Here is a 24,381-nt window from a genome sequence, read left to right on the forward strand (position 1 = left end):
TTTCCCCACGAGCTTGATCCTGGGTAAGGTTGGGGGCACAGCATGCTGGTGTGGTGTGCTTGGGGAACTGTGAATGTGTTTGGATCTTGGGGTGGGGGCGTTGGAACAGTAGGGTCCCAGGCCAGCATGTGAGCCAGGAACTTCGGTCCCAAGTGGGCGAGCAGAACTCCAGGCCAGCACACCGCATCACTGCAAGACTGGGCTTGGGAGGAATGGACACATGTGGGAGGGAAGATCATTGAGGGAGTTGGTTGCAGGTGAGGAATAATTTCTGGGGGACTTGCATCAACAAGGCCACTGTATTTTCAGGTAAGTGAGGAGGTAGAGACCAAGTGGTTTGGAGGAGGGAAGCTGGAGGACCTTTCTGGGTCAGGCTGATGCACATGGGAGACCTGAGCTGGGCTAATTAGCATAGAACACCACCACCCACCGGTACACACTAAAGCTGGGGCTGGGGATCTACCTGGTAGGGTTAGATCCTAGTACCCACCAGGGAGTGTTGGAACAGGGGACAGATCACAGTAGGGTGGATCATGACACTAATTAGCATGTGAGAGAATCAGGTCTGGGGCAGATGTGGGTGCAGTATCTGGTTTGCTCAAGAGTTGGGGGTGGTGCTGGGCTGAGCTAGGCATGACCTTGGAAACTTCGCACTTTCATGGGTACTGGGGTTGGGAACAGGCTACCCTGGTCCAGGCTGCAACCACCAGTGTGTGATATGGCTGATGGATTGAGCCAGACTCCTCACTGGCTGGCACACACACAGGAGTCAGGTCTATGGTCACTTCAGATGATGTTTCTTTGGGAACATATGCCCGAACTAAACTGCTGGATTCAGAACTCCTTCCATGGGGGTAATCGCAGCATCTGTGGTCTGACTGTGGAGTGCGTGTGCTAGAACTGTGCCTCTTTTGTTGCTGAGACAGTTCAGTGCATGGGATGCACAAATGGCAGTCCATTGGGACCTGTAGAGGGCATCTGGTACCACATCAGAGGATGGAGGGCAGAACAAATTGGACAACTTTTCTGGGCAGGCATTGAGAGCACATATCCGGGCAAATGGAGACTCAGATATGGACTGTGTCAGCCATTGGACCTTAGAAGGATTTCCTCAACCTTGTGGTGATGAAATCAACAGCATTTCAGAACTATCACACTGCCTGAGTGGAACCCTCCTAGTGTGCTCCACACTGGGGACCCTGGGATACATGGTGGCTGTTCCCCATCCCTGGGTACTGATGGGGTTGGGATGTTGAGTGTGGCTTCTCCGCTTCTCTCCATCTTGCCCCAGATACAGGAAGAAAACAAAAGTTTGGAAACAACGGTCTCATGCACTTTCCCCTAATCATTGACCCTTCCCATACTAACCAATGGTCCACATGGGCATGTATCCTTCTTGACTATGTAAACATCATCAATCAAAAGTAAATATATTTTCTTAAGTGGTAGAGAGTTTGGGAATGCAAAAAAAGTTATCAGGGAATTTTCTTCATGCCTTGGCAATATTTGAGTTCTTAAAACATGATTATCCGTTATTATTATTGTTATATTAGTGTCAGGGACAAGTGCCATGGCTCAACCAGCTAACCCTTCATTCTTCAGATGCTGCAAAGGTCAGGGCTGGACCAGGCCCATGAGGAGCTCATCTTGGTCTCCCACATGGGTAGCAAGGACCAAACGCTTGGGCCACATTCTGCTGCTTTCCCTGGTACATTATTAGGCAGCTGGGTCAGAAGTGGAGAAGCCAGGCCACGAACCGGCGCTCCAGTATGGTATGTGCGGTGTCATGAGCACTGACTTAGTCAACCCTGAGCCATGATGCTGACCCCTGATCTGAAATCTTCTAAGTTATTTCCAGTTCATTTTAAATGCTATCTAGAGCATCAGCAGCACACCTTTTGTTCTTGGTTCCAGGTTTCATTCAAGGTCAGATGGACGTAGGAGTTTATGATGGACATGGTAGTGTAGCTGTGTAAGGAAGGCCCTGTGGGCACCACCGCATCGCGATGAGGAGGAAAACCAGCCTGGCAAGGTGTGTCGTATGGCTTTTATTGTCATGAATCTTGGAAAGCCTCAGTCAGTGTTGGGGTTTAGAAAATTGAAAGCTTCAGAATAAGCTCAAGGTCTTTTCTTTGTAAGGTGTGATTCAGCTCAGCGGTGCTTGGGTGAAGGCAACCCACTGGTGTTATTCTCCATGCTTCCCTGTCTCAAAGATTTAGTTGAAAGGCACAGTCTCTCTCTCCCCCTCCTCTGTGTGTGTGAGAGAGACAGAGAATCTCAAATGGCTGCAACAGCTGAAGCCAGGAGCCGAGGAACCAGGACCTCCATCTGGGTCTCACGTGGGTGGCAGTTACTCGAGTGCTGCAGCCATCATTCGTTGTTTCACAGGTGTATTAGCAGAGCACTGAGTTGGAACTAGCCCTCCGTTATGGGGTCTGGGCATCCAAAGTGCTAGCTTAACCCTTACCTTGTGCCATAATCCTTGCCCCTCTGAGGTTGTCACTAGCCACACCTGCTGATCTGCGAGCGTCATTTCCGCCACAGACCCCAGAGCTCCCGCTCAGTGCTCCGTCACTGTAAAGACACCCTGCACTGTCCTTAGAGTGGAGCACAGTGGATAGCACTGCCCCTGTTGGGAGACTCCTCAGATGCTGTTTTCCTGGAGGCCAGTGTTGGAGCAGCAACCCAGTGGGGTTCTGTCAGATAGGAATCAGGTGCGGGGGCGGGAAGAGTTGTGGTTAATAAGATACATTTCTTTTTTTTTTCTAGGACAGGGTGGCAGCTTACGCGCTGTCGCGCTGTCGGAGGCTGGAGTGCCTGATTTCTCATGCGTGTGACTCTGTAGTGGCAGGACAGGTGTTCCTTAGCCAGAATCATATGGCAAGAGGGCAAAGGCATCGGCTGGCTCACTTGACTGCTTTCCAGTGGGCCTTATTTCCTGGATGCCTCAGTCCCTTCCACTTTATTGGTCAGAACTACATAATTTGGTCCTTTACCAGAAGCTGGGAAATGCAGCTTCTCAGGTCTGTCCTTTACTTAAGCACAATGGGTCAGGGTGCTTTTATGAAAAAGGGGGAACTTGTATGGTGGGTAAGCAATGAACAGAATTGACCTTAATATACATTTATTTTAAATGAAAGTAGTGAACTAAAACACTCCAAGTCAATAATTTAACCTGACACACAGTAATCAGTTAATAAATGTTAGCTTTAATCTGAAAAGGCAGTTGCTTACCGATTAAGAGCACGGTGTCAAAACAGGCAGTTCCGGCTTCCTGGCCTAACCCTAACCCTAACCTTACCCTAACCCTAACCCTAACCTGGCTGCTACTGTTTCTGTGACCTACATCTTTGGCTTATGCTGCTTTGCTGTCATTCCTTTGTAAGACCAGTGTTACCTAATTCATGGGATTACTGTAATGATCAGATGAAAGGAAACATAAACAAAGGAAGTGCCCAGCACCTATTGCTGGGCACATCAAGTTAAAGGCTCGGAGAGTATTGCTATTTGTTTTATTTGCTTATTTATTTATTTTTAAAGATTTATTTATTTATTGGAAAGTCAGATATACAGAGAGGAGGATATACAGAGAGGAGAATAGACAGAGAGGAAGATCTTCCATCTGATGATCCACTCCCCAAGTGAGCACAACAGCCGATGCTATGCTGATCCGAAGCCAGGACCCAGGAACTTCTTTTGGGTATCCCATATGGGTGCAGGGTCCCAAGACTTTGGGCCGTCCTCGACTGCTTTCCCAGGCCACAAGCAGGGAGCTGGATGGGAAGTGGAGCTTCCGGGATTAGAACCAGCGGCCATATGGGATCCTGGTGCGTTCGAGGTGAGGACTTTAGCCACTAGGCCACGCCGCCAGGCCCGAGTATTGCTATTTGTGATGCTAATAATGAACTATTGGTCATGAAGACTGGACTGTTTTTGTGTTTGTTCTGCCACCAACAAACAATTTTTCCCCCCTTAGATAGCATATTAATCCACTTAATTAAGTTGTCTAAAACATTTGTTGTTGATGTTGTTAAAGATTTATTTATTTATTTATTTACTTGAAAGGCAGAATTATAAATAGAGAAGTCATTGCTAATTCAACACCCCCCCCCCCCCCCAAATGATCACAACAGCCAGATTTGAGCTAGTCCGAAGGCAGGAGTCAGAAGTGTCTTCCTGGTCTCCTGTGTGGGTGTGGGATCCCAAGGACTTGGGCCGTTCTCTGCTGCTTTCCAAGGTGCATTAGCAGGAGCTGCACGGGAAGTAGAGCAGCTGAGACTCCTAACTGGTGCCTGTGTGGGGTGTGTGGGCTGCTGGTACTGCAGGGGATAGCTTAAGCTACTACACCTCAGAATGGGCTATAACACCGTTTCTTGAGCTCCTGCTGTGTGCTGTACAGTGTTCTAGATGGTGGCAATGAAGCTGCGGGTCTTTCACAGTTTCTTCAAGATTCCCTTATTTTCATTGGAAAAGCTGATCAGGTTTGCAGAGAGAAGGACAGACAGAGAACATCTTCATCTGCTGCTTCATTCCCCAAATGCTGCAATGGCGAGAGCTGAGCTGATCAGGCCAGGGGCCACGTGGGTGCAGGGTCCCAAGGCTCTGGGCCATCTGCTGTGTTCCCAGGCCATCAGCAGGGAGTTGGATGGGAGGTGGAGCAGGTGGGAACCGGTGCCCATATGGGGTCCCAGTGCATGCAAGGTGAGGATTTGCCATTGAGCTATCATGCCAGCCTTTTCCTGGAGTTTCTACCTGACAGATGATCAAGGAAGAACAAGGGGCAGGGCAGGGTGCTGAGCACTGCACAGGTGCGAAGGTGTGAGTAGCCAGGCCGGGGAAGCCGCTTTGCTGGTAGGTCTTTCTGAGACTCGAGTGGACAGGCAGCAGGTGATGAGCCGTTGCTGCAGCGACTATGCAAAGACCAGCGGCACTGTGTCTTGGCTTTCCTCTTTGGATGAAAGGAAAGACATTGTTTTTATAATGGTGACTTCTTACAGCTGTTCCACCAGTTACAGAAGCCATGATTTTGTTTTAAAAAAAAGTTTTATTTTAAAAAAATAAAGAAGGTTTATTTATTTTTAATCTAAAGGTGGATTTACAGAGAGAGACAGAGAGAGAGATAGGGAAATAGAGAGAGATATTTTCTCTTCACTGGTTACCCCTCAAATGGATGCAACAGCTAGAGTTGAGCCAGACCAAGAACCAGGAGCTTCTTCCATGTCTCCCGTGTGGGTTCAGTGGCCCAGGCACTTGGGCCATTTTCACCTTCCTTTCTAGGCAGTGAGCAGGGAGCTGAATGAGAAATGGAGCAACTGGAACTCAGACCTGTGCTCATGTAGGGTGCTGGTGCCACAGGCAGAGGCTTAGCTTATTACGCCATTGTGCCAGCCCCAGATGTCTTAATTTTCTTTTTTTTTTTTTAAAGATTTATTTTTATCATTTTTTATTGGAAAGGCGGATATACAGAGAGGAGAGACAGAGAGGAAGATCTTCCGTCCGATGATTTACTCCCCAAGTGAGCCGCAACGGCCGATACTATGCCAATCTGAAGCCAGGAGCCTCTTCCGGGTCTCCAACACAGGTGCAGGGTCCCAAAGCTTTGGGCCGTCCTCGACTGCTTTCCCGGGCCACAGGCAGGGAGCTGGAAGGGAAGCGGGGCTGCCGGGATTAGAACCGGCGGCCATATGGGATCCTGGGCGTGCAAGGTGAGGACCTTAACCATTGCGCCACCGCGCCGGGCCCCAGATGTCTTAATTTTCACCATAAATTTTACAAGAGGCCTTAGAGTTTACAAATTTGTGAATCTATGTATTTTCTATGGTTCAGGTGAATTCAGAATAAACAATTTGAGCTGACCCTTTAATAAATGCAAAACCTTTCTAAAAATACTTTTGTGAAACCTGTAGGAGTCGTGTTTGTTTTAAGAACTTTGCGTTAGGGAGCCTGCTCTAAAGAAGAAAGTGACATTTTTAAGATTTCTATCTATAGTCTTGTGTTATACATTCTTACAGTATTAGAGAAGCTAAAATAACGATGAATAAATTTAAATATATTGCCCTGTAAATTTTTAATTATTAGTTTCTGTAAGGTAAGCTTTTTCCTAATGAAATAACATCATTGCTTTTTTGAATTAGTGGATTTTTTATTGAAAGGTGCGTTATCTTAGAACCTTAAGGCTTTTTCCTAATGAAATAACATCATTGCTTTTTTGAATTAGTGGATTTTTATTGAAAGGTACGTTATCTTAGAACCTTAAGGTATTTCTGAGTTCCTGGATAAACTCCATCTTTTGGCTTTTTGAGAAGATTTTGGATAAAAGGGATGGTTAACAAGGAAGACCTGGAGCCTGCTGGTCCTTTTCATTGCCAGGCGTGGGGAACTTTTGCAACTTGTCCTTTAGCCAATTGTTAAGTCATGCTAGCTTTGTTCATTAAGTTAGGGGAAAAAATAAAAAAAATTTTAGAGGGCCAGTGTTGTGTTGCAGTGGGTAAAGCTGCCACCTGTGGGTATTGGTTTAAGACCTGGATGTTCCACATCCAAACAGCTCCCTTGCTGATGGCCTAGGAGAAGCAACAGAAGATGGCAGGAGTGTTTGGGCCCCTGCCATACCTGTGGGGGACCAGGAAGAAGCGCCTGGCTTCAGCCTGCTCCAGCCCTGGGTGTTCCCATCTGGGGAGTAAGCCAGTGTGTGGAAGAGCTCTGTCTCTGCTTCTCTTTCTGTAACTCTGACCTTCAGATTGATCAATCAGTTCATTTAAAAGACATTTTGGTTTATAAACAGTTATGATTGATAATAGTTTAGTGTTTCACTGTGAATGAAATTAATTCTGTTTAATAATGAGCTGGAACTAATAACTTAATTTTTTAGAAAGATGTATTTATTTGAACGATAGATATGAGAGAGAGAGAGAGAAGGAGAAAGGCAGGCAGACAGATGCAGAGGCCGAGGGCTGATCTTCCCTTTGTGGATGGACTACTCGAATGGCTGCGGTAGCCGGGTCTGGGTTAGGCTGGAGAGAGCAACTCCATCCCGCTCTCCCAGGGCCATTTTCACTGCCTTCCAAAACACATTAGTAGAAGCTGGACTGGAAGCAGAGCAGCAGAGACTGGAATTTTCCCTGTGATAATGGGATGCCAGCCTCACAAATAGCAGATTAATTATCAAATATTTATTTATCTGTATTTTGAACTTAAGCAGGATTTTGTTTTCATACAGCATGCTGTTAATGTATTTAATACTACAAAGAATCAGGGGACACATGTACATATCCTAAGATGTCTGTTACTTGGTGTTCAGGGCACCTTGTAGAGGCTGCGTTGTATCTTCTGTGACGGAACAGGAAACGTAACCTGCGCTGTTGGCTTCCTTCTGTTCCTGGTGTTTCCAAGAGTCAAATGGTGTGACCTCACACTGCAGGCAAGGGAAAAAAGCTAAGTTCTGTTCAGGATGTCCATGTAGTAAGAAGAGTTGGGTAAGAGAGGAAAGGAAGTTAATGGCATGCACTTAGCTTGTGCAAGTTTTACCCTGTGCTCAAAATAAAAGGAGCGCGGCCAGGAAGCAGGTGCACACTGATGAAGTAATAGCCTGCAGATCGTTTTGTCCAGTGGCGTGTTGGTGTTCCTAAACTGTTGTCAGGTTTGTTCAGGTGCACTGTCGGATGTTGTTGGCTGACAAGTGTGTGCTTACTGGGTTTGACTTAAGTTTTTGCGTCAGCTGTTTTAGGTGGAATTTTAATTTACTTTGTTTAACTGTGGTTTGAATTTATGTATGCAGTGTTGACCATGATTGTGTATGTGTGGCTTTACTCAATGAGTTTTCAAATAGATTTAAATATAATAATTTTCTTGTGTAGTTTTTATCTATATATGTAAACTATTATTATATGTATTAACTATTATATATTAACTATTAATAATTATTAACTATGTATATATACACATATAATTAAAAATTGTTCTAGGTTTTAAATGTTTGTAGTACATTGATACTAGAAATATAGTACTACACTTGAGGAGATTGTCAAATCTCAAGTTTTTTGAGATATAATTCACATATGATAAGATTCACTGTTTTAAAAAGAGATTTATTTATTTGTGTGAAAAGCAGAATTAACAAGGAGGGAGGTGGGGCCAGAGATCTTTTGCCATGTGCTGGTTCACTCCCAGTGGCCGCATGGCCGCATGGCCGCCTGGCTGCAGCTGGGCTCGACTGAAGCCAAGTCAGGACCTTTATCCTGCTCTCTCCCATGTGAGTTGCAGCAGTCCAGGCACTGAGACCTTTTACTACTTTCCCAAGCATCTTAGCGGAGAGTTGGATTGGAAGTGGAGAAACTGGGACTCAAGCCCGCACTCCTCTGGGCTGTTGGTAGCCTTCTAGCAGCAGCTTGTGACTCCCAAGATGCATCATTTTGAGGTGGGTAGCTGTGTATACTCACCAGTGTACATTGCTGCTGTCTAATTCTAGGACATTTTCTCTTTCTTTTTTTAAATATTTATTTTTATTGGGAAGGTAGATCTATACAGAGAGAAGCAGAAACAGGGAGAAAGATCTTCTGTCTGAAAATTCATTGCCCAAGTGGCTGCAGCGGCCAAGCCGAGTTGATCCGAAGCCAGGAACCTCTTCCAGATCTCCCATGCAGGTGCAGGGTCCTAACGCCTTGGGCCACTCTCTCCTGCTTTCCTAGGCCACATACAGGGAGTTGGATGGAAAGTAGAGCAGCTGGGACATGAACTGGCGCCCATTTGGAATTCCAGTGGATTTAAGGCAAGGTCTTTAGCCACTAGCTTACCATGCTGGGCCCAGGATGTTTTCTCAATGTAAATTTATTTGAAAGGCAGAGTTGCAGAAGGGGACAGAGAGGCAGAGACAGACAGACAGACTTCCTCTGGTTCATTTCCCGAATGGCTGCAACAGCCAGGGCTGGACCAAGCTGAAGCCACACCAACACTTCCATCCAGGCCTCCCATGTGAGCGCACTTTGACCATCTTCTGCCTGTGATCCAGTGTACACCGAGGTTTGCTCCTCTATGACTGTGTACTCCTTGGGGGTAGACATCTTGCCACCGTGTGGATTTTAGTTCTTTTATCCTTGTTCCACTCTCTGAACCCCTGTTCTGTCTTTGGTTTAGGTTGAGCACTGAGTTTATCTTCTGTCAGCCTCACTCTGTCCTTATGTCTGTGTAGCAGATCCTTTGTCTTGGCCATTGTGTATTTTGTTTGTGCAGTCACTATTTGATATATCAAATAAAAATCGACTTCCATTTCCTTGCTGAGAGTTTATGAAAATTCATAATTGTAGAAGTAGTATGATGTCTGCTTTAAAGTTCTTGTCAGACAAGTGCAAAATTTCCTTCCTTTTGATGTTAGCATCAGCATGGTTATCTTTTCTCATACATGACAAATGGTTGTTTGAGTGTATTCTGCACATTTAGGTTATTATACGTGGAGACTCCTGATTGCGTTTAAATCTTCTATGTTAGTAGGCAGTTGCCCTCTTTAGATTTAGCATATACTACCTGTTCTACTTTTTTTGTTAGCTGTAATTCCCATGGTAATTTAGCTTGGCCATGCTTTGCAATTGTATCTATTGTATTTGATTCTTCTGGCACTGTTGGAAATCCCATTCCACGTCTGCTGTTGCTACCTGGGTGGAGTGCTGGGTGTGGGGCCTTGGCTCTGCTGCTGCGGGGTGTGGATTGGCTCGACCTTGCCACAGGTGTGGGATGGAGACCACCCTGGCCTACCCCTGTTGGGTAGAGAGCCTGCTGAGGCTGCCACTGTGGTGCACTGGTCCTGCCTTGCCCTGCAGCTCTGGTGAGCTGCTCCTTCCGCAGTCCTTTGGCCAGAGGGCAGGATTTTCCTGTCTGCTCATCGGTCCTTGTTGGGGGTGGTCCAGGTTTGCAGGCTTCTCTGGTGTCCATCTGGAATTTGTGGGAGATGGGAGGAGTACCCGGTGAGCTCTCCCTGGAGCTCACCTGAAGTCCTCGGGGCCCTAGCGGGGCTGCCTCCTCTCAGCCCTTCTGCGTCGCTTTATGGCTCTCTGTTATTTTGGTATATTTAGTTGTGTTTTGAGGGGAGGAGCAGGAAAATGTGAGCCCATACCATCGTAGTCTAGACCTGGAACTCAAGCTGATTTTGAATATTTTTCCTTACTGGATTTTATCAGAATGCATATAACTGGTTGATGATTTTACTTTTATTCCTACTTTGTTTCACTGTAGGAACAAGGTAGAGATTGTTGTTTAAATTGTGTGGAAATTAGAAATGATCGATTTACTTACATATTGATTTACTCCCCTGTGTATTAATTTTCAGGGAGTGGAGCTACTGCTGTGGTCCAAGCAGCATATTGTGCCCCTAAGAAGGAGAAGGTGGCCATCAAACGGATCAATCTGGAGAAATGTCAGACAAGCATGGATGAGCTCCTGGTACGCGCATCTCACACTGCCTAATGGGGAGGTTGACTTCTCTCCATTCGCGTCACCGTGGGAAGGTGAAAACTGGAAGGTTTTGATATCTTTCTGTAAAACGTGGCTTGTGATTTCTTCATTAACAGACAGCGTCTGTTGAAAAATGTGGAAAATGTAGATGAGCAGAAAGCAAAGGCTGTGTGTGATCCCCTCTGGACCTGACTCGAACGTGTTCCTGTCATTGTGCGGCTGCCCGCCAGGCTCCGGCAGCACAGGCCAGCATTGTCTGAGCGTGCGTGGTGTCCTGTTGAGTCAGCACATCAGAGTTTACCTCTTCTGGGGCACTGGATCCTGGCCTCATTTTTGCTCTCTATTTTTAGAAACTATGCTTGCTCACTTCTCTGTTTCCTGAATGTACTCTTATGGCTCTGTGATTCCTGGGTCACTGGGCATATCCTTTAAAAGGCCGCAGGCCCTGGAAGCGCAGTGCATTGAGCTCCGAGTACTGGAGCAAGAGATGCATGTTGGCGTGACCCCATGTGGCACAGGCTGCTCAGTCGGGCGTCGGGCTGGTCACAGGGAGTCCGTCACAGTGCTGCTTGATGCCCTTTAACACCCAGAGGAGCTTTAATAAGTACGCCGAATACTCAGCAAGGGGAATTAGGTCATTTTAAAAACCATTTAATGTTTTCAGTCGTGTGTCTTTGGCTTAGGATGGAGCTGACGCCTGCCTTGAGTACCTTTGAGGTGTTTTTTCCTTGAGGCCCAAATGAGATGGTATTGTAAAAATTATACAGTGCCTGCAAATGTGAACTAGTAATTGTGATTTTCAGTGCTTTCCCAAGGGCCTCTGCAGCCGCCAATAGCAGGGGCAGCGGTTAGAACTGGGATGACTTCCTCCTGTCCAGGGATGTTTTTCCGTTGTCCCAACAGGGACTTAATTCCTGATGTATCTGTACTGAGTGATTAGGGAATAACTGAAATGATAACTGTGTGTGTTGAACCCGTAGCAGGGGAAGCATGTGGATGACATCCAGAAGGAGCTGTTCCTGGAAGGGGGATGCTGGTAGAAATCCCACTGCGTCTCCCGATGCCTGCAGCCTGGCGGAACCTGTTTGGATATCCGTGCTGCAGTGATACTAAATGTCTGTGAATCACAAGCTGATTCTGTTGAAGAAAAAGCATGCACGGTAGCCTAGCTGGGAGCGGGACTTGAGAAGCCTCGTGTGAGCAGCCACCCTTTGCCAGTTACGGTGTGCAGCCCACCGGAAGCTGCAGAGATGACGGGAACCCTTGGTTGCTGTCACTTCTGAGGGAGCTGAGGCTCCCAGGCTCACGACCCTGATTCTTTCACAAGAGCTGAGACTAGCGGATCCCTGTCACTGCCTGGGACTCATGTCTGCTTTAACCTCGTAGACCTCTCTGCTACGTAGATAGCAGCTCCACTTTGTGGATGAGGAAAGTAGGCAGGGGAAGTGGGAGGGTGTCCATGAAAATCAACGCTTGCTGACTTGCCAGCTAAATGATTATACTCTTATCTCAAAAATAGAAAGAACAGCTCTTTTTTTTATTGAAAAAAAAAAGATTTACTTTTGTTGGAAAGTCAGATTTTACAGAGAAGAGGAAAGACAGAAAGATCTTCTCTTTGCTGGTTCACTCCCCAAGTGGTCACAATGAAGGCAGGAACCTCCTCCAGGTCACCCACACAGGTGCAAGGTCCCAAAGCTCTGGGCCATCTTCTACTGCTTTCCCAGGCCACAAGCAGGGAACTGGATGGAAAGTGGAGCAGCTGGGATTAGAACCAGTACCCATATAGAATCCCAGTACATGCAAGTGAGAACTTCAGCCGCTAGGCTACCATGTTGGGCCCAGAACAGCGCTTCTTAAATACTACTTGACATTACTGAAAGCAATAATTTGTTGTTAGGCTTTTAGAGAAATGCAAATTTGATCGGTCTTACTGAAAGCAGAAAGGTTGTTAGCGATTTATTTTGCCCACTTTGCAGTACATTTTATACAGTGGGTGTATACTTGGCCAGTAAGCAATGTGAGAAGGGTGGCTTCTGGTGGAGCCAGTGTAAGCTGATAATTGGCTTCTTTGGGATTGGGGGTGGGGCAGCAGGTGAGAGCCCCGGCGCTCTGCAGATGCTGCTGGGAGATTGCTGGTCTGGGGGCCCGCTTTGGGCACACCGAGATCTGAAAGCCCCTGGCTCTGTCTAATGCTGAGGAATGTGAGCCCGTCAGTTTACTGAAAAAAAAAAAAAAATTCTGTGAGGCTGCCATGTGATGTGCCATGGCACCAAGGGCAAGGCCCTCCCAGGAATGCAGGGACGCTGACTCAGAGGGGTGTGTGGTTTATGACAGCTGGCCAGGAGGCGGTGGATGAGTGTGGCTCGCTTCTTATGCTGCCGTTTCCTGGATGACCGGCGACCTTTGCTCCGTGTGCTGGGACGGTCAGCTGCCAGGTGTCATCCGTGTGTGAGCCCCAGAGTTTCAGCCACAGGCCTCTTCTCCGAGCAAGTCACCTCGTGCAGGGTGTTGAGCTGTGTCTCTTCCCTAGGAGTAGAAGTGGCCAGACAGATGGGGGGACCCCTAGAGACTTACGTGGTCTTTCCTTCTGGCTAGTTCAAGAGTGACAGCTCCTGCCTCGGTGACACAAATGCCTTGGGAGGTCGAAGCCCTGTGCATCTCACGGGAAGAGGAGTTGAGCTGGGAGTTCAGAGAGGAGGGCCTTGGGACCTGTGGCCAGGGCCACCAAGGCTGGGTGGACAGAGGCCTTGTTGTGCAGAGGCTTAGGACCAGGAAAGAACAGCGCAGAACCAAGGAGGAAATTGTGAGCGAAAGAACTAGAATTCTGTTCAGTAGAGAATACGTGGAAATGGCTTTGGAGAGTTCTTTATTTTTTTTTAAGATTTATTTATTTTTATTGGAAAGACAGATATACAGAGAGGAGGAGAGACAGAGAGGAAGATCTTCTGTCTGATGATTCACTCCCCAAGTGACCACAACAACTGGTGCTCTGCTGATCCAAAGCCAGGAGCCCAGATCATCTTCCGGGTCTCCCATATGGGTGCAGAGTGCCAGGGTTTTGGGCCGTCCTCGACTGCTTTCCCAGGCCACAAGCAGGGAGCTAGGTAGGAAGCATGGCCACTGGGATTAGAACCGACGCCCATCTGGGATCCTGATGCATTTAAGGCAAGGACTTTAGCTGCTAGGCCACGGCGCCGGGCCCTGGAGAATTCTTTGATACACACATATATGTGTATGTATTATTTTAATGGGGCAATTACTTCATCAGAACTGAGTTTTGGGAAGTTCAGAAATAAGTTGTTACTTTTAAAATTTTACAAAATATTTAAAAGAGAGACACAGAGGGGTCTTCTGTCAGCTGATTCACTCATCCAATGGCTACAACATCTGAGGTGAGCCAGGCTGAAGCCAGGAGCCCCAAACTCTGTCTAGGTCTCCTGCACTGGGTGGCAGGGGCCCAAACACCTAGGTCAGCACCTGCTGCCTTCCAGCTGTTCCCGATAAGCAGCCAGGAAGTAGAAGCGCCACCAGGACTTGGGCACAAGCGCTCCACTGGGGTGCTTGAAGTGCCTGAACTGCTGCTCAAGAGCCTGCCCATGCAGCAGGTTGTTGGGGATGTCATTTTTAAATAACAGCCTTGGGCCTGGGGTGGTAGCTAGTGGCTAAAGTCCTAGCCTTGCACATGCCGGCATCCCATGTGGGTGCTGGTTCTAATGCCAGTGGCCCTGCTTCACATCCAGCTCCCTGCTTGTGGCCTGGGAAAGCAGTCAAAGACGGCCCGAAGCCTTGGGACCCTGCATCTGTGGGAGACCCAGAGGAAGCTCCTGGCTCCTGGCTTCGGATCGGCAAAGCTCTGGCCATTGTGGCCAATTGGGGAGTGAATCACGGAGGATCTTCCTCTCTCTCTCTCCTCTCTGTGTATCTGATTTTCCAATAAAAATAAATCTTAAGTAACAGCCTTATTTTAATAATGTAACCTAAAATTCACACTTTGTGTCTCAGAATTTTAGAATGTAGTTATTTTTCATTTTGTCTGAAAGACAGATAGAGAACATCCAACCCCTGATTCCGTGCTCAGATGTCCGTAGTTGCTGGGGCTCAGCCACGCTGAAGCCAGAACTAGAAATTGCAGTCTTCAGGTGGGTGGCAGAGCCTCGGGTACGTGAGCCGTCATTGCTCTCTCTCAGTTCTGCACTAGCAGGCAGCCTTGTTAGAAGCAGAGGTCAGACTTCGTGGGAACATTCAAGTGGCAGCTTAGTGGGCAATGCTACATAGAATACCCTGCCCTCATTTCCCAGTACTTCTGTTTGTGTATGTTTAGTAAATACTAATGTAACTGAACCAACATCCTTATGAAAATATCTGGTTATATGAGATGTACTGTGATTTTCCATTTTGTTTAAACATGCCATCGGTGAAATTTATGACATCAGTTGCAGCTCATAGTTTGAGGTATGCTGGGTTACACAGGAAAGGGTCAAGTTCAGACAAGTGACAGTGGTAATGGAAAGGAGGGCATGGATTTCTAGATCACTGGGATGAACGCTGCCTGCACAGAGACTGGGTAGTGTATGCTCTGTGTGGATGAGGACATTGCTGTCCCTCGGGGACTGACCAAATCGTGTGAAATGGAGAAATGGGCCTACATTTGGTTGGTAAACAAACAAACAAACAAACAAACAAACACCAGAGAGTAAAGCGGTAAGAATCTAGGTGAGTCAGTTTTACAAAGGAGTGGTAAGTCACCTGCAGTGCTGGCATTCCATGTGGGCACCAGGGAATCTCGACTGCTCCCCTGCAGCCTCTTCTGGGTCTCCCACGTGGGCGCAGGTGCCCAAGCATCTTCACTGCTTTCCCAGGCACACAAGAGGGGAGAGCTGGATCAGCAGTGGAGCAGGGCCTGGTGCAGTAGCCTAGTGGCTAAAGTCCTCGCCTTGCACATACTGGCATCCCATCTGGGCGCTGGTTTGTGTCCCAGCTGCCCCACTTCCCATCCAACTCCCTTCTTGTGGCCTGGGAAAGCAGTCAAGGATGGCCCAGAGCCTTGGGACCCTGGCACCCGTGTGGGAGACCTGGAAGACACTCCAGGTTTTTATTTATTTATTTATTTTTAAAGACTTATTTATTATTAATCAAAAGTCAGAGTTACAGAGAATAGAAGAGACAGAAGAAAGATCTTCCATCTCCTGTTTCACTCCCCAAGTGGCCGCTGCAGCTACAGCTGAGCTAATCTGAAGCCAAGGAGCCAAGAATTTTTTTCTGATCTCCGATGTGGATGCAAGGTTTGGGGCCATCCTCGACTGCTTTCTTAGGCCACAGAGAGCTGAATTAGAAGTGGGGCAGTGAGGGCATGGATTGGCGTCCTTGTGGGATGCCAGCACTTACAAGTGGAGGATCAGCCTCTTGAGCCACCGCACTGGCGTTGTTTGTCCCTTTGAAAAAGGAGCCAGGACTGCATTTGGATCTCACACGGGGCGGGGATCCAAGCACTCAGGTTCTGCTCCTCCGCTTTCTCATGCACATTAACAGGGAGCTGCATTGGAAGTGGAGGACCTGGAGCTCAGACTGGCACTGCGACGTGGGCTGCAGGTGACCCACCTTTTGACTTACCCACTGGGCTACAGTGGCTGCTCCAGGATAAATTCTTTAACATACCGACAAAGCCCTTTACGATCTGGTGATAGGCAGTTAAGCAGTCAGAAGCTTTTAAACACCTGCTTGTCTTTTCTGCTTCATTGTCAGTAGCAGAAAACTTTGAAACTTTCTGAAATTCTGGCTGCTGTCTGTCGTCCAGTGTTTCAGTGAACTCCCCTCGTGCCGAGGACTTGCCGCGTCCAGCTGTTTGCTGTCCTCTGGGGTAGTCTGACTCCACGAGACTGGAAGCTTCCTGAGGGCTCATGCTGTGGTCAGAGACCTGGGCAGTTTGCTCAGCGTGTCTTCCATATGCCGTACAGGCTTCCATATGCCTTACAGGCTTTGTGTGGTCAAAAGTATCACATTGGCCTTTCGTCCTGCAGCACCCTGATATCTCATGTACCTTTGCTCTGCTTGTCTACCTTAGCTGTCCCTCCCTGTGGACTCTTGTACACTTATTATCTTTCCAGCATCTGACACACAGAGCACATCTTTCCTCTGGTGTGATTGTACCTTCTGACTTTATCAGCTGGCAGGGGCAGGTGCTTCCTCTCGTTCCTTCCTTTGTTTCAGGTTCACTTAGCTTTTAGTGCAGAAGACTCTTGGTGACTTTGGGGTTGCAAAATGCGAACCAGATACCAGTCCTAAAGGAATTACGTTGAGCACACGAGTGATTAGTAACTTTCACACAGTTGAGCTTCCTGAACAAATAGAGCATTGGGCAGAACATGAATAGATGAAAAGCTATATAAATAAAGGGCTGTTGGATTTCATTCACTCAGCAAATATTTACTGAAGGTATATTGTAGGCCAGGCCCAGTGGGAAGTGCTAAGAATTGCTTTAGTTCTCATTAAGTGTACAGTTTTCGGGGAGGCTGCAGAAAATAAGTAGGCAATCATAGTATAATGTGATGACTTCCATAATGGTTAGAAGTAAAAGGTACTTGCTTCATGTAGCTCCCAGTGTAGCAGGAGAGACAGACACAAGAAGGGACACTGTGTACTGTGCATTGTGTGCTTTGCTGGAGGAGATACACAGGGTGCCGGGAGGCTGGGAGGAGCTGAACGTCTAAACTAAGGTCAAAGATGAACGGGGCATTGCATTTGAGGGAAACGTAGGGTTGAATGTCCAGAGTTAGGAGGAGGATGGCTCCCCGGATGTTTGCTGTAGCTGTATAGGGTGACTGGGGCACAGGGCGGGGCAGGAGTAAGGCCAGAGAGGTTCAATGGGGTCTTAGTCACACACAGGACTTTGTAAGGCTTTTTGTTGTACAAAACCTAGTGTAAACTCATCATCCATGACAGCATAAACCTGCACTTTTGCCTTAGGTGTTCACTTTGGGTTTAGTTTATAGCCCTGTCAGATGTCTGTCTTTAGTGTAAGAACTGTCCATCATTTCCAGAAAATGGAATGAAGTCATATTTTGCCTCTATCACCCCCTCACGAAAAAATTCATGCAAATAAAAATACCTGTTTATTAGTGCTATCTTTTAGCAATAAACTCTGATTTCCTAAGGTGATTCCTGAAGAGCTCTTTAAGTCAAACGGCTTCTTGCATGGGGGTGTGCCAGTGGAGGCTGCCAGTGGCACTGCGCCATGTGTTGGCAGGAGAGTGTGTTTCTGGTTTCGAGGATTGCTGGTGTAGAAGGTAGAAGCAGAGGCACAGTGGACGTTGGGAATGTCAATGGCTTGCTTTTTATCCCTCTTTTGGTAACTGTGCTTACAGAGATCAAAGCTGAGGAAGTCCCAGAGGTGGTGCTGCAATACTGGGATTTCTAATTTTTTAAAAGATTTATTCACTTTTATTGGGAAGGCAGATTTACAGAGAGAAAGATCACCATCCACTGGTTTGCTCTCCAAATGGCCACAGTAGGCAGAGCTGAGCCAATCAAAAGCCAGGAGCCAGAAGCTTCCTTTGGGTCTCCCACGCGGGTGCAGGGTCCCAAAGCTTTGGGCGGTCCTCAACTGCTTTCCCAGGCCACAAGCAGGGAGCTGGATGGGAAGGGAGGTGGAGCAGCAGGGACACGAAGTGGCAGCCACATGTGATGTGGCTCGTGCATGGATTTAGCCATTGACCATTGTGCTGGGCCTTGGATTTCTGATTCGGAATCTGCTGACTTGGTTGTTCTGTTTTGAAGCTTGCACACGATGGATGATCATGTGTTGTCTCTTTCTCTGCAGAAGGAAATTCAAGCCATGAGTCAGTGCCATCATCCCAACATCGTGTCTTACTACACATCGTTTGTGGTAAAGGATGAGCTGTGGCTCGTCATGAAGCTGCTAAGTGGAGGTAAGTAGAGTACAATTAAATGACCATGTTCTCCTGCTCAATGAAAGATTGGGTTTTTATGGACAGGCGCACTGAAAGTGGCAATGAGTATCTGCTAAAGAAGATAGTGTGTGAACGGAGGTGGAGTTCAGGAGTTGCTTTTGGCTGTTTTGCCTCCTCAATCTCCCTTACGTTAGGAAAGTTCCCTCTCCCTCCCTTCTTTCCTTCTATGGCATTAACTCATTGAAGAATCTGGTCCAGATAGCTTGTAGAATATTCCACATTCTGGATTTATCTGAGTGGGTCTTCTTGAACCTCATTACTTCAGGGAGACTGTGAAAGAAAAACCAGAGGCTGTAGAGTTAAAGCCCAGCTTTCCTCCTTAGCAGTTTGATGTTAGGAAAGCTGTGTCAGCTGCTTGGCACTTCATACTGGTCTGTTAAGTGGGGGTATCTTCCTGAGCATATGAGGTGTTATACATGAAAAGCAGCTGGGTGTGTAACAGGGACACAGGGAAGTGTAGGCATTAATAGTGCTGACTCCTTGCACGTGGCTATCTGAGGTGTAGCCAGAATCACCTTTCTGTTTCAGTCCCATCGGTGACCCTCTGGAGAGACTGGATACCTTTGTGGGGGCCCTGTCCATAGGATGGCTGGAAGCCTTGCTGACACAGCCACCTTGCAGGTGGTGGGAAAGCTTGGTTCTTTCGGTGTGGACAGATATGGAAACATTAGGTAGTTCTGTATCTTCCCTTAATAGTTCTTTTTGATTTGTCATTTTCAAAAATACCCAAGATAAAGTTCTTGATCTTGCATAGATTGAGGATGCATTGTGTGTTCTGTTTTGTGCTAGCCCATCCTTTCTTCTGCTACTCCAATGCAGAATGACCCCTTACCCAGCTCAGTGCAGTGCTTGCCCGTAGACAGCAGGACTTGGGGCCCGCACGGGGTGCATTAAGCTGGTCCTCCACCCTGTCCCGCCAGCATCCCATGTGGGTGCTGGTCTGTGTCTCGGCTGCTCCACTTCTGATCCAGCTCTCTGCTTCTGGCCTGAGAAAGCCACAGAGGAAGGCCCACGTTGTTGGAACCCTGTACTCATGTGGAAGACTCAGAGAGGATGCTTCTGGTTCAGCTTAGCTCTGGCTGTTGCGGCAGTTTGGGCAGTGAACCAGTGGATGGAAGAGCTTTCTGGAGAATCTGCTTTTCAATTAAAGATAAATAAATCATTTAAAAATATTTATTTTTATTGAAAAATCACATATACACAGAGGAGAGAGAGAGGAAGATCTTCTGTCCCTTGATTCACTGTCCAAGTGGCCCAAAGCCCAGAGCTGAGCCAACCAGAAGCCAGGAGCCAGGAGCTTCCTCTGGGTCTCCCATGCGGGTGCAGGGTCCCAGGGCTTTGGGCCGTCCTTGACTGCTTTCCCAGGGCTCAAGCAGGGGGCTGGATGGGAAGCAGGGCTGTAAGGTGAGGACTTTAAGTGCTAGGCTACTGTGCCAGGGCTATAGGTAAATCTTTAAAACAAAACAAAACAAAACAAAGAAATAGAACAAAGGAAGGAGACAGCAGCAATTGCAGATGAAAGGATGACTTTCAGATGTAGCGCTTTGCTGGGCTGGCCTTAGGCCTCCCTGAAATAGTCCTTTGCTAATTAAAACCCAATTGTTAAACGCCAGAATTTATGAATACAAAAGCTAATCCTAAAGACGTCACAAGTGCTTTTGGTTTAACTAGCTATTTCTGCCATTTGATAGCACTGAAGAGTGCTGCGACGTTTCTGAAAATCCAGCTAATTACCTTTATTTATTTGTGTACATATATTGGAAAGTCAGGTTTACAGAGAGAAAAAGATACAGACCAAAATCTTCCGTCCATTAGTTCACTCCCCAAGTCCTGCAACAGCTGGAGCTGAGCCGGTCTGAAGACCCTCCTCTGGGTCTCACAAGTGGATGCAGGGTCCCAAGGCCATCTTGGACTGCTTTCCCAGGCCACAAATAGGGAGCTGGAGGGAAGTGGAGCAACCCATATTGGATCCTGGTGCAATCAAGGAGAGGACTTTAGCCACAAAGCTACTGGGCTCGGCCCAGTTAACTTGTGAAAGGAAAGAAAGGAATGCCCTTAGTACTTGATGCATATAGAAATGCATGTTTAGTTTACATTCACTGCCTCAGACAGTGAATTATTTTTTCTGGGAGAAATGCCTTTGACCTTGTTGTCTTCTAAGAAATAAAAGGTGCGTGGACTTCTTTGATCCGGGCAGGACCCAGGTGAACTCTATTTTTCGGTATCTCATGCACTAGGGAAGGGTTTTCTCAAGTGGAGTACTGAGACTTAGCAAATGCATGCCAAATCCTGGGGTGGCTCAGGAAGACAGACCCCAGTCCTGCTGGCTGCATATGGATTAAAGCTTCCAAGTAGACACACCATTAGGTATTAGAATACATTGGTTTGTATTGAAAGTATAAACTGAAGAAATGAATGTGTTGGCCAAGTCATTTATGGAATTAAAATTGTCAAATTAATGTGCCCAGGGTGGTAGCCTAGCGGCTAAAGTCCTCACCTTGAGCATGTTGGGATCCCAAGTGGGCATCAGTTCGTGTCCTGGCGGCTCCACTCTCCATCCATCTCTCTGCTTGTGACCTGGGAAAGCAGTCGAGGACGGCCCAAAACCTGGGAGCCTGCACCCGTGTGGGAGACCTGGAAGAGGCTCCTGGCTCCTGGCTTTGGATCATCTTAACTATGGCCATTGTGGCCATTTGGGGAATGAATCAGCAAATGGAAGATCTTCCTCTCTGTCTCTCATTCTCTTTGTACATCTGGTTTTCCAATAAAATTAATAAATAAATCTTTAAAACTGATGATCACTGGATGATGTGAAATTCATAAAAAATGTCTTTAAAAAATTCTATTTATTCTGTATTGGAAAGGCAGTTTTACAGAGAGAAGGAGAGACAGAGAGGAAGATCTTCCATCCAGTGGTTCACTCCCTAAGTAACTGCTATAGGCGGAACTGAGCTAACCGAAGCCAGGAGCTTCTTCCAGGTCTCCCACATGGGTGTAGCGTTCCAAGGCTTTGGGCCGTCCTCTGCTGCTTTCCCTGACTACAAGCAGGGAGCTGGATGGAAAAGGAAGCAGCTAGAACATGAACTGGCACCCATATGGGATCCCGGCGAGGATTTAGCCACTAGGTCACTTTGCCAGGCCCTGTCTTTAAGTTTCTGTAAAAGAGCTCTAACTTCCAACTTTAAAAATACAGATCTAGGGCCCGGTGCTGTGGTCTAGTGGCTAAAGTCCTCACCTTGAAATTGCCGGGATCCCATATGGCTGCTGGTTGTAATCCCGGCGGCCCTGCTTCCCATCCAACTTCAGCTTGTGGAAGCAGTCGAGGGCAGCCCAAGGCTTTGGGACCCTGCACCGGTGTGGGAGACCTGGAGGAAGAAGCTCCTGGCTTCAGATCAGCACAGCTCCAGGAAGTGAATCAATGGATGGAAGATCTTCTTCTCTGTCAATCCTTCTTTCTATATAGGTATCTGACTCTGCAATAAAGATAAATCTATTTTTTAAAAAAGGAAAATAAGTAGAACAGAACTTTTCCCTTGAGTATCCCATCTTCTGGACCACCAGCTTGTGGCTCCTAGTGGTGCCGAGGAGAGACCTGGGTAGTGATGTTGGGGTACGCTCTCTGCACCTTGGGGTAGTAGTGATGTTGGGGTACCCTCTCTGCACCTTAGGGCTCTTCTGGGTCACGGTCTCCTGAGGCTGGGTTGCCCCTCTCCCCCTGGAGAGGGCTGCCCCTGGGAAGGGGACTTGGGAAGCCTGATCTCTCTTCCTGGCGCTTCAGCAAGTGTTTCTTCAGTGTATCCCTGTCCTGTGTCCCTCCTCTCTTGCCCCTGTGTTGTATTTGGTGTGTGGGATTAGGAGCCTTCTTGAGTGCCAGGTGCGGAGGTCACCTTTCCCGTTTGGCATGCTGCTCTGTGGGCACCAGAGTCTGGGGCTGGCCACTCGGGGCTCTCTATTCCCTACTGTCTCTTCCGGAATAACGGTGCCTTCTCACACCGTTACGTTTTTTCCTGGTTGCTGTCTTTTCAAACAGTCAAGTTCATTGAATCCGTGTGTTTTCAGTGAGAGTGACAGTGTTGTGAGGATTCTGTCTAGAGGCAGTTCTTTATATTAGGAGTGCCACCTTTTCAGGATGAAGGAGGAAAAGTGGGGGAGCTGTTTATTCTGTTGTAGGTTTGAGGAAAAGTGGGGGAGTTGCTTATCCCGTGGTAGTTTGAGCTTTTTGTTGTCAGACCCAGAAATGGATCCGGAAGCTGTGCAGCCTGCTGCGTTCTGGGCTTCTCCCGTTTCTCGTGTCGGAGGTTCTTCTGCGTTAGTTTTCTGATCTTCATGGGCCAGCGTGCGTCCAGACGTCTGAGCCCTGAGCCCGCTCCTTTTGCATGGTCCGTGTTGGTAGTCCGCTTCTGTGACTGTAGTCACTGTGTTGCTGAACTGTCCTCCCTCCCCAGTCTCTTCCCCCATTCTTCAGTGGCGCATTTTTTTTTTTTCTGTCCTGGAAGAATGGAGTCACGAAGACATAGGTCGGGGCTGTTATTTAAAGAGAACTGTCACTTTTATTCTGCTCATATTTGTCGTTGTCCGATCTGTTCTCTTTTGATCATTGCCTTGGAGAATAATTGCAGTCCTTGAGTTAGTGTGCTTCCCATTTGGGACCTTTCTTTGTCAAGTGTGTGTTATCTGGTTGCCCTGCATTTCAGCTGCGCTCCATCCCTTTAGCTGTGTGCCTCTGCAGCCCGATATGTGCTGAGCTCGCCCTGCTTTGTTATCTTGCACTGCAGTGTTATTGATAAGTGTGGCCTAAGTGGGTGTTCCTCAGGGGGGGTTCAATATCCAGTTCTTCCAAATGCAGGAAATGCTGATGTTTGGATGTTAACAGGCTACTTTGTGCTCTTAATTAAAGCTGAGAATCAATTACTTATTTTTTTTTTATAAAGATTTATTTTTATTATTTTTTCATTGGAAAGGCGGATATACAGAGAGGAGAGACAGAGAGGAAGATCTTCCGTCCGATGATTCATTCCCCAAGTGAGCGCAACGGGCTGATACCATGCCGATCCGAAGCCAGGAGCCTCTTCCGGGTCTCCCACACCGGTGCAGGTTCCCAAAGCTTTGGGCCATCCTCGACTGCTTTCCCAGGCCACAAGCAGGGAGCTGGAAGGGAAGCGGGGCTTCCAGGATTAGAACCGGCGCCCATATGGGATCCCGGGCGTGCAAGGCGAGGACCTTAACCACTTGCGCCACCGCGCCGGGCCCTCAATTACTTATTTTAAACATTTCCTCACGTCTGCTGTATTTCCCTTTATTTTCTAGGTAGTTGAGTTTATGAAGTGGTTCTTTGCGTATTTTTAATTCCGAAATGGATGTGAATTATACTGAATGCATTAACATTTTTTGGCTAGTAAACTGTGTCTTCTGTTCCCAGGCTCTGTTCTAGATATTATTAAACACATTGTGGCAAAGGGGGAGCACAAGAGTGGAGTGCTGGATGAGCCGACCATCGCTACCATCCTCCGTGAGGTGCTGGAAGGGCTGGAGTACCTGCATAAGAATGGGCAGATTCACAGGTATGTGGTACTTGGGCCCTGCCATCCCTTCCTCTGCAGAAGTAGTGCTCATGACCTAATGTTATCCTGGCTCTTGGTCTTCACCAGTGTCACTGTACTGTGTCTGCGGTTTTCATTGCAAAGCTCATAGATCGCAAAAAGTGACAAGCAGATCTCTGTGGTTCAGAGGCGTGACAGCAGTGTTTTTATGCCAAGATGTACCTCTCCCAAACCTTACAAGTGGTATCAACACATTGCCTGTTTTGAAAAAGGAAGAAATATAACAAGTAATGTAGTAAAATGGGAAAAATGCGTTAATAGGAAAAATTCAGTTTCTGACCAGAAGGTCATCTGTATTAACATGCTGGAATATTGCTTTCCATTGCTTTTGTGTGTGCTTAATACTTAAAACAGTACCTGATATGTAACTTTTT

General features: G+C 47.3%; 1 protein-coding gene across 2 annotated transcripts in view; it reads left to right on the forward strand.

Moving 5' to 3' along the window:
• OXSR1 (oxidative stress responsive kinase 1) overlaps positions 1–24,381 on the forward strand; it is an 88,199-nt gene that overhangs the window by 13,589 nt on the left and 50,229 nt on the right. The window contains exons 1-4 of one of the 2 annotated variants that reach the window (XM_040964959.1): positions 1,816–2,032; positions 10,316–10,428; positions 18,257–18,365; positions 23,827–23,968. In XM_040964959.1, coding sequence (XP_040820893.1) covers positions 10,414–10,428; positions 18,257–18,365; positions 23,827–23,968 — 266 coding nt within the window. In that variant the 5' untranslated portion in view covers positions 1,816–2,032; positions 10,316–10,413. Of the gene's footprint in view, positions 1–1,815; positions 2,033–10,315; positions 10,429–18,256; positions 18,366–23,826; positions 23,969–24,381 lie in introns of those variants that run through there. The other variant, XM_040964951.1, reaches the window with a different exon arrangement.

Source organism: Ochotona curzoniae, unplaced genomic scaffold, assembly GCF_017591425.1.
Source record: "Ochotona curzoniae isolate NIBS_2020 unplaced genomic scaffold, NIBS_Ocur_1.0 contig_1302, whole genome shotgun sequence".
Taxonomy (NCBI): Eukaryota; Metazoa; Chordata; class Mammalia; order Lagomorpha; family Ochotonidae; genus Ochotona; species Ochotona curzoniae.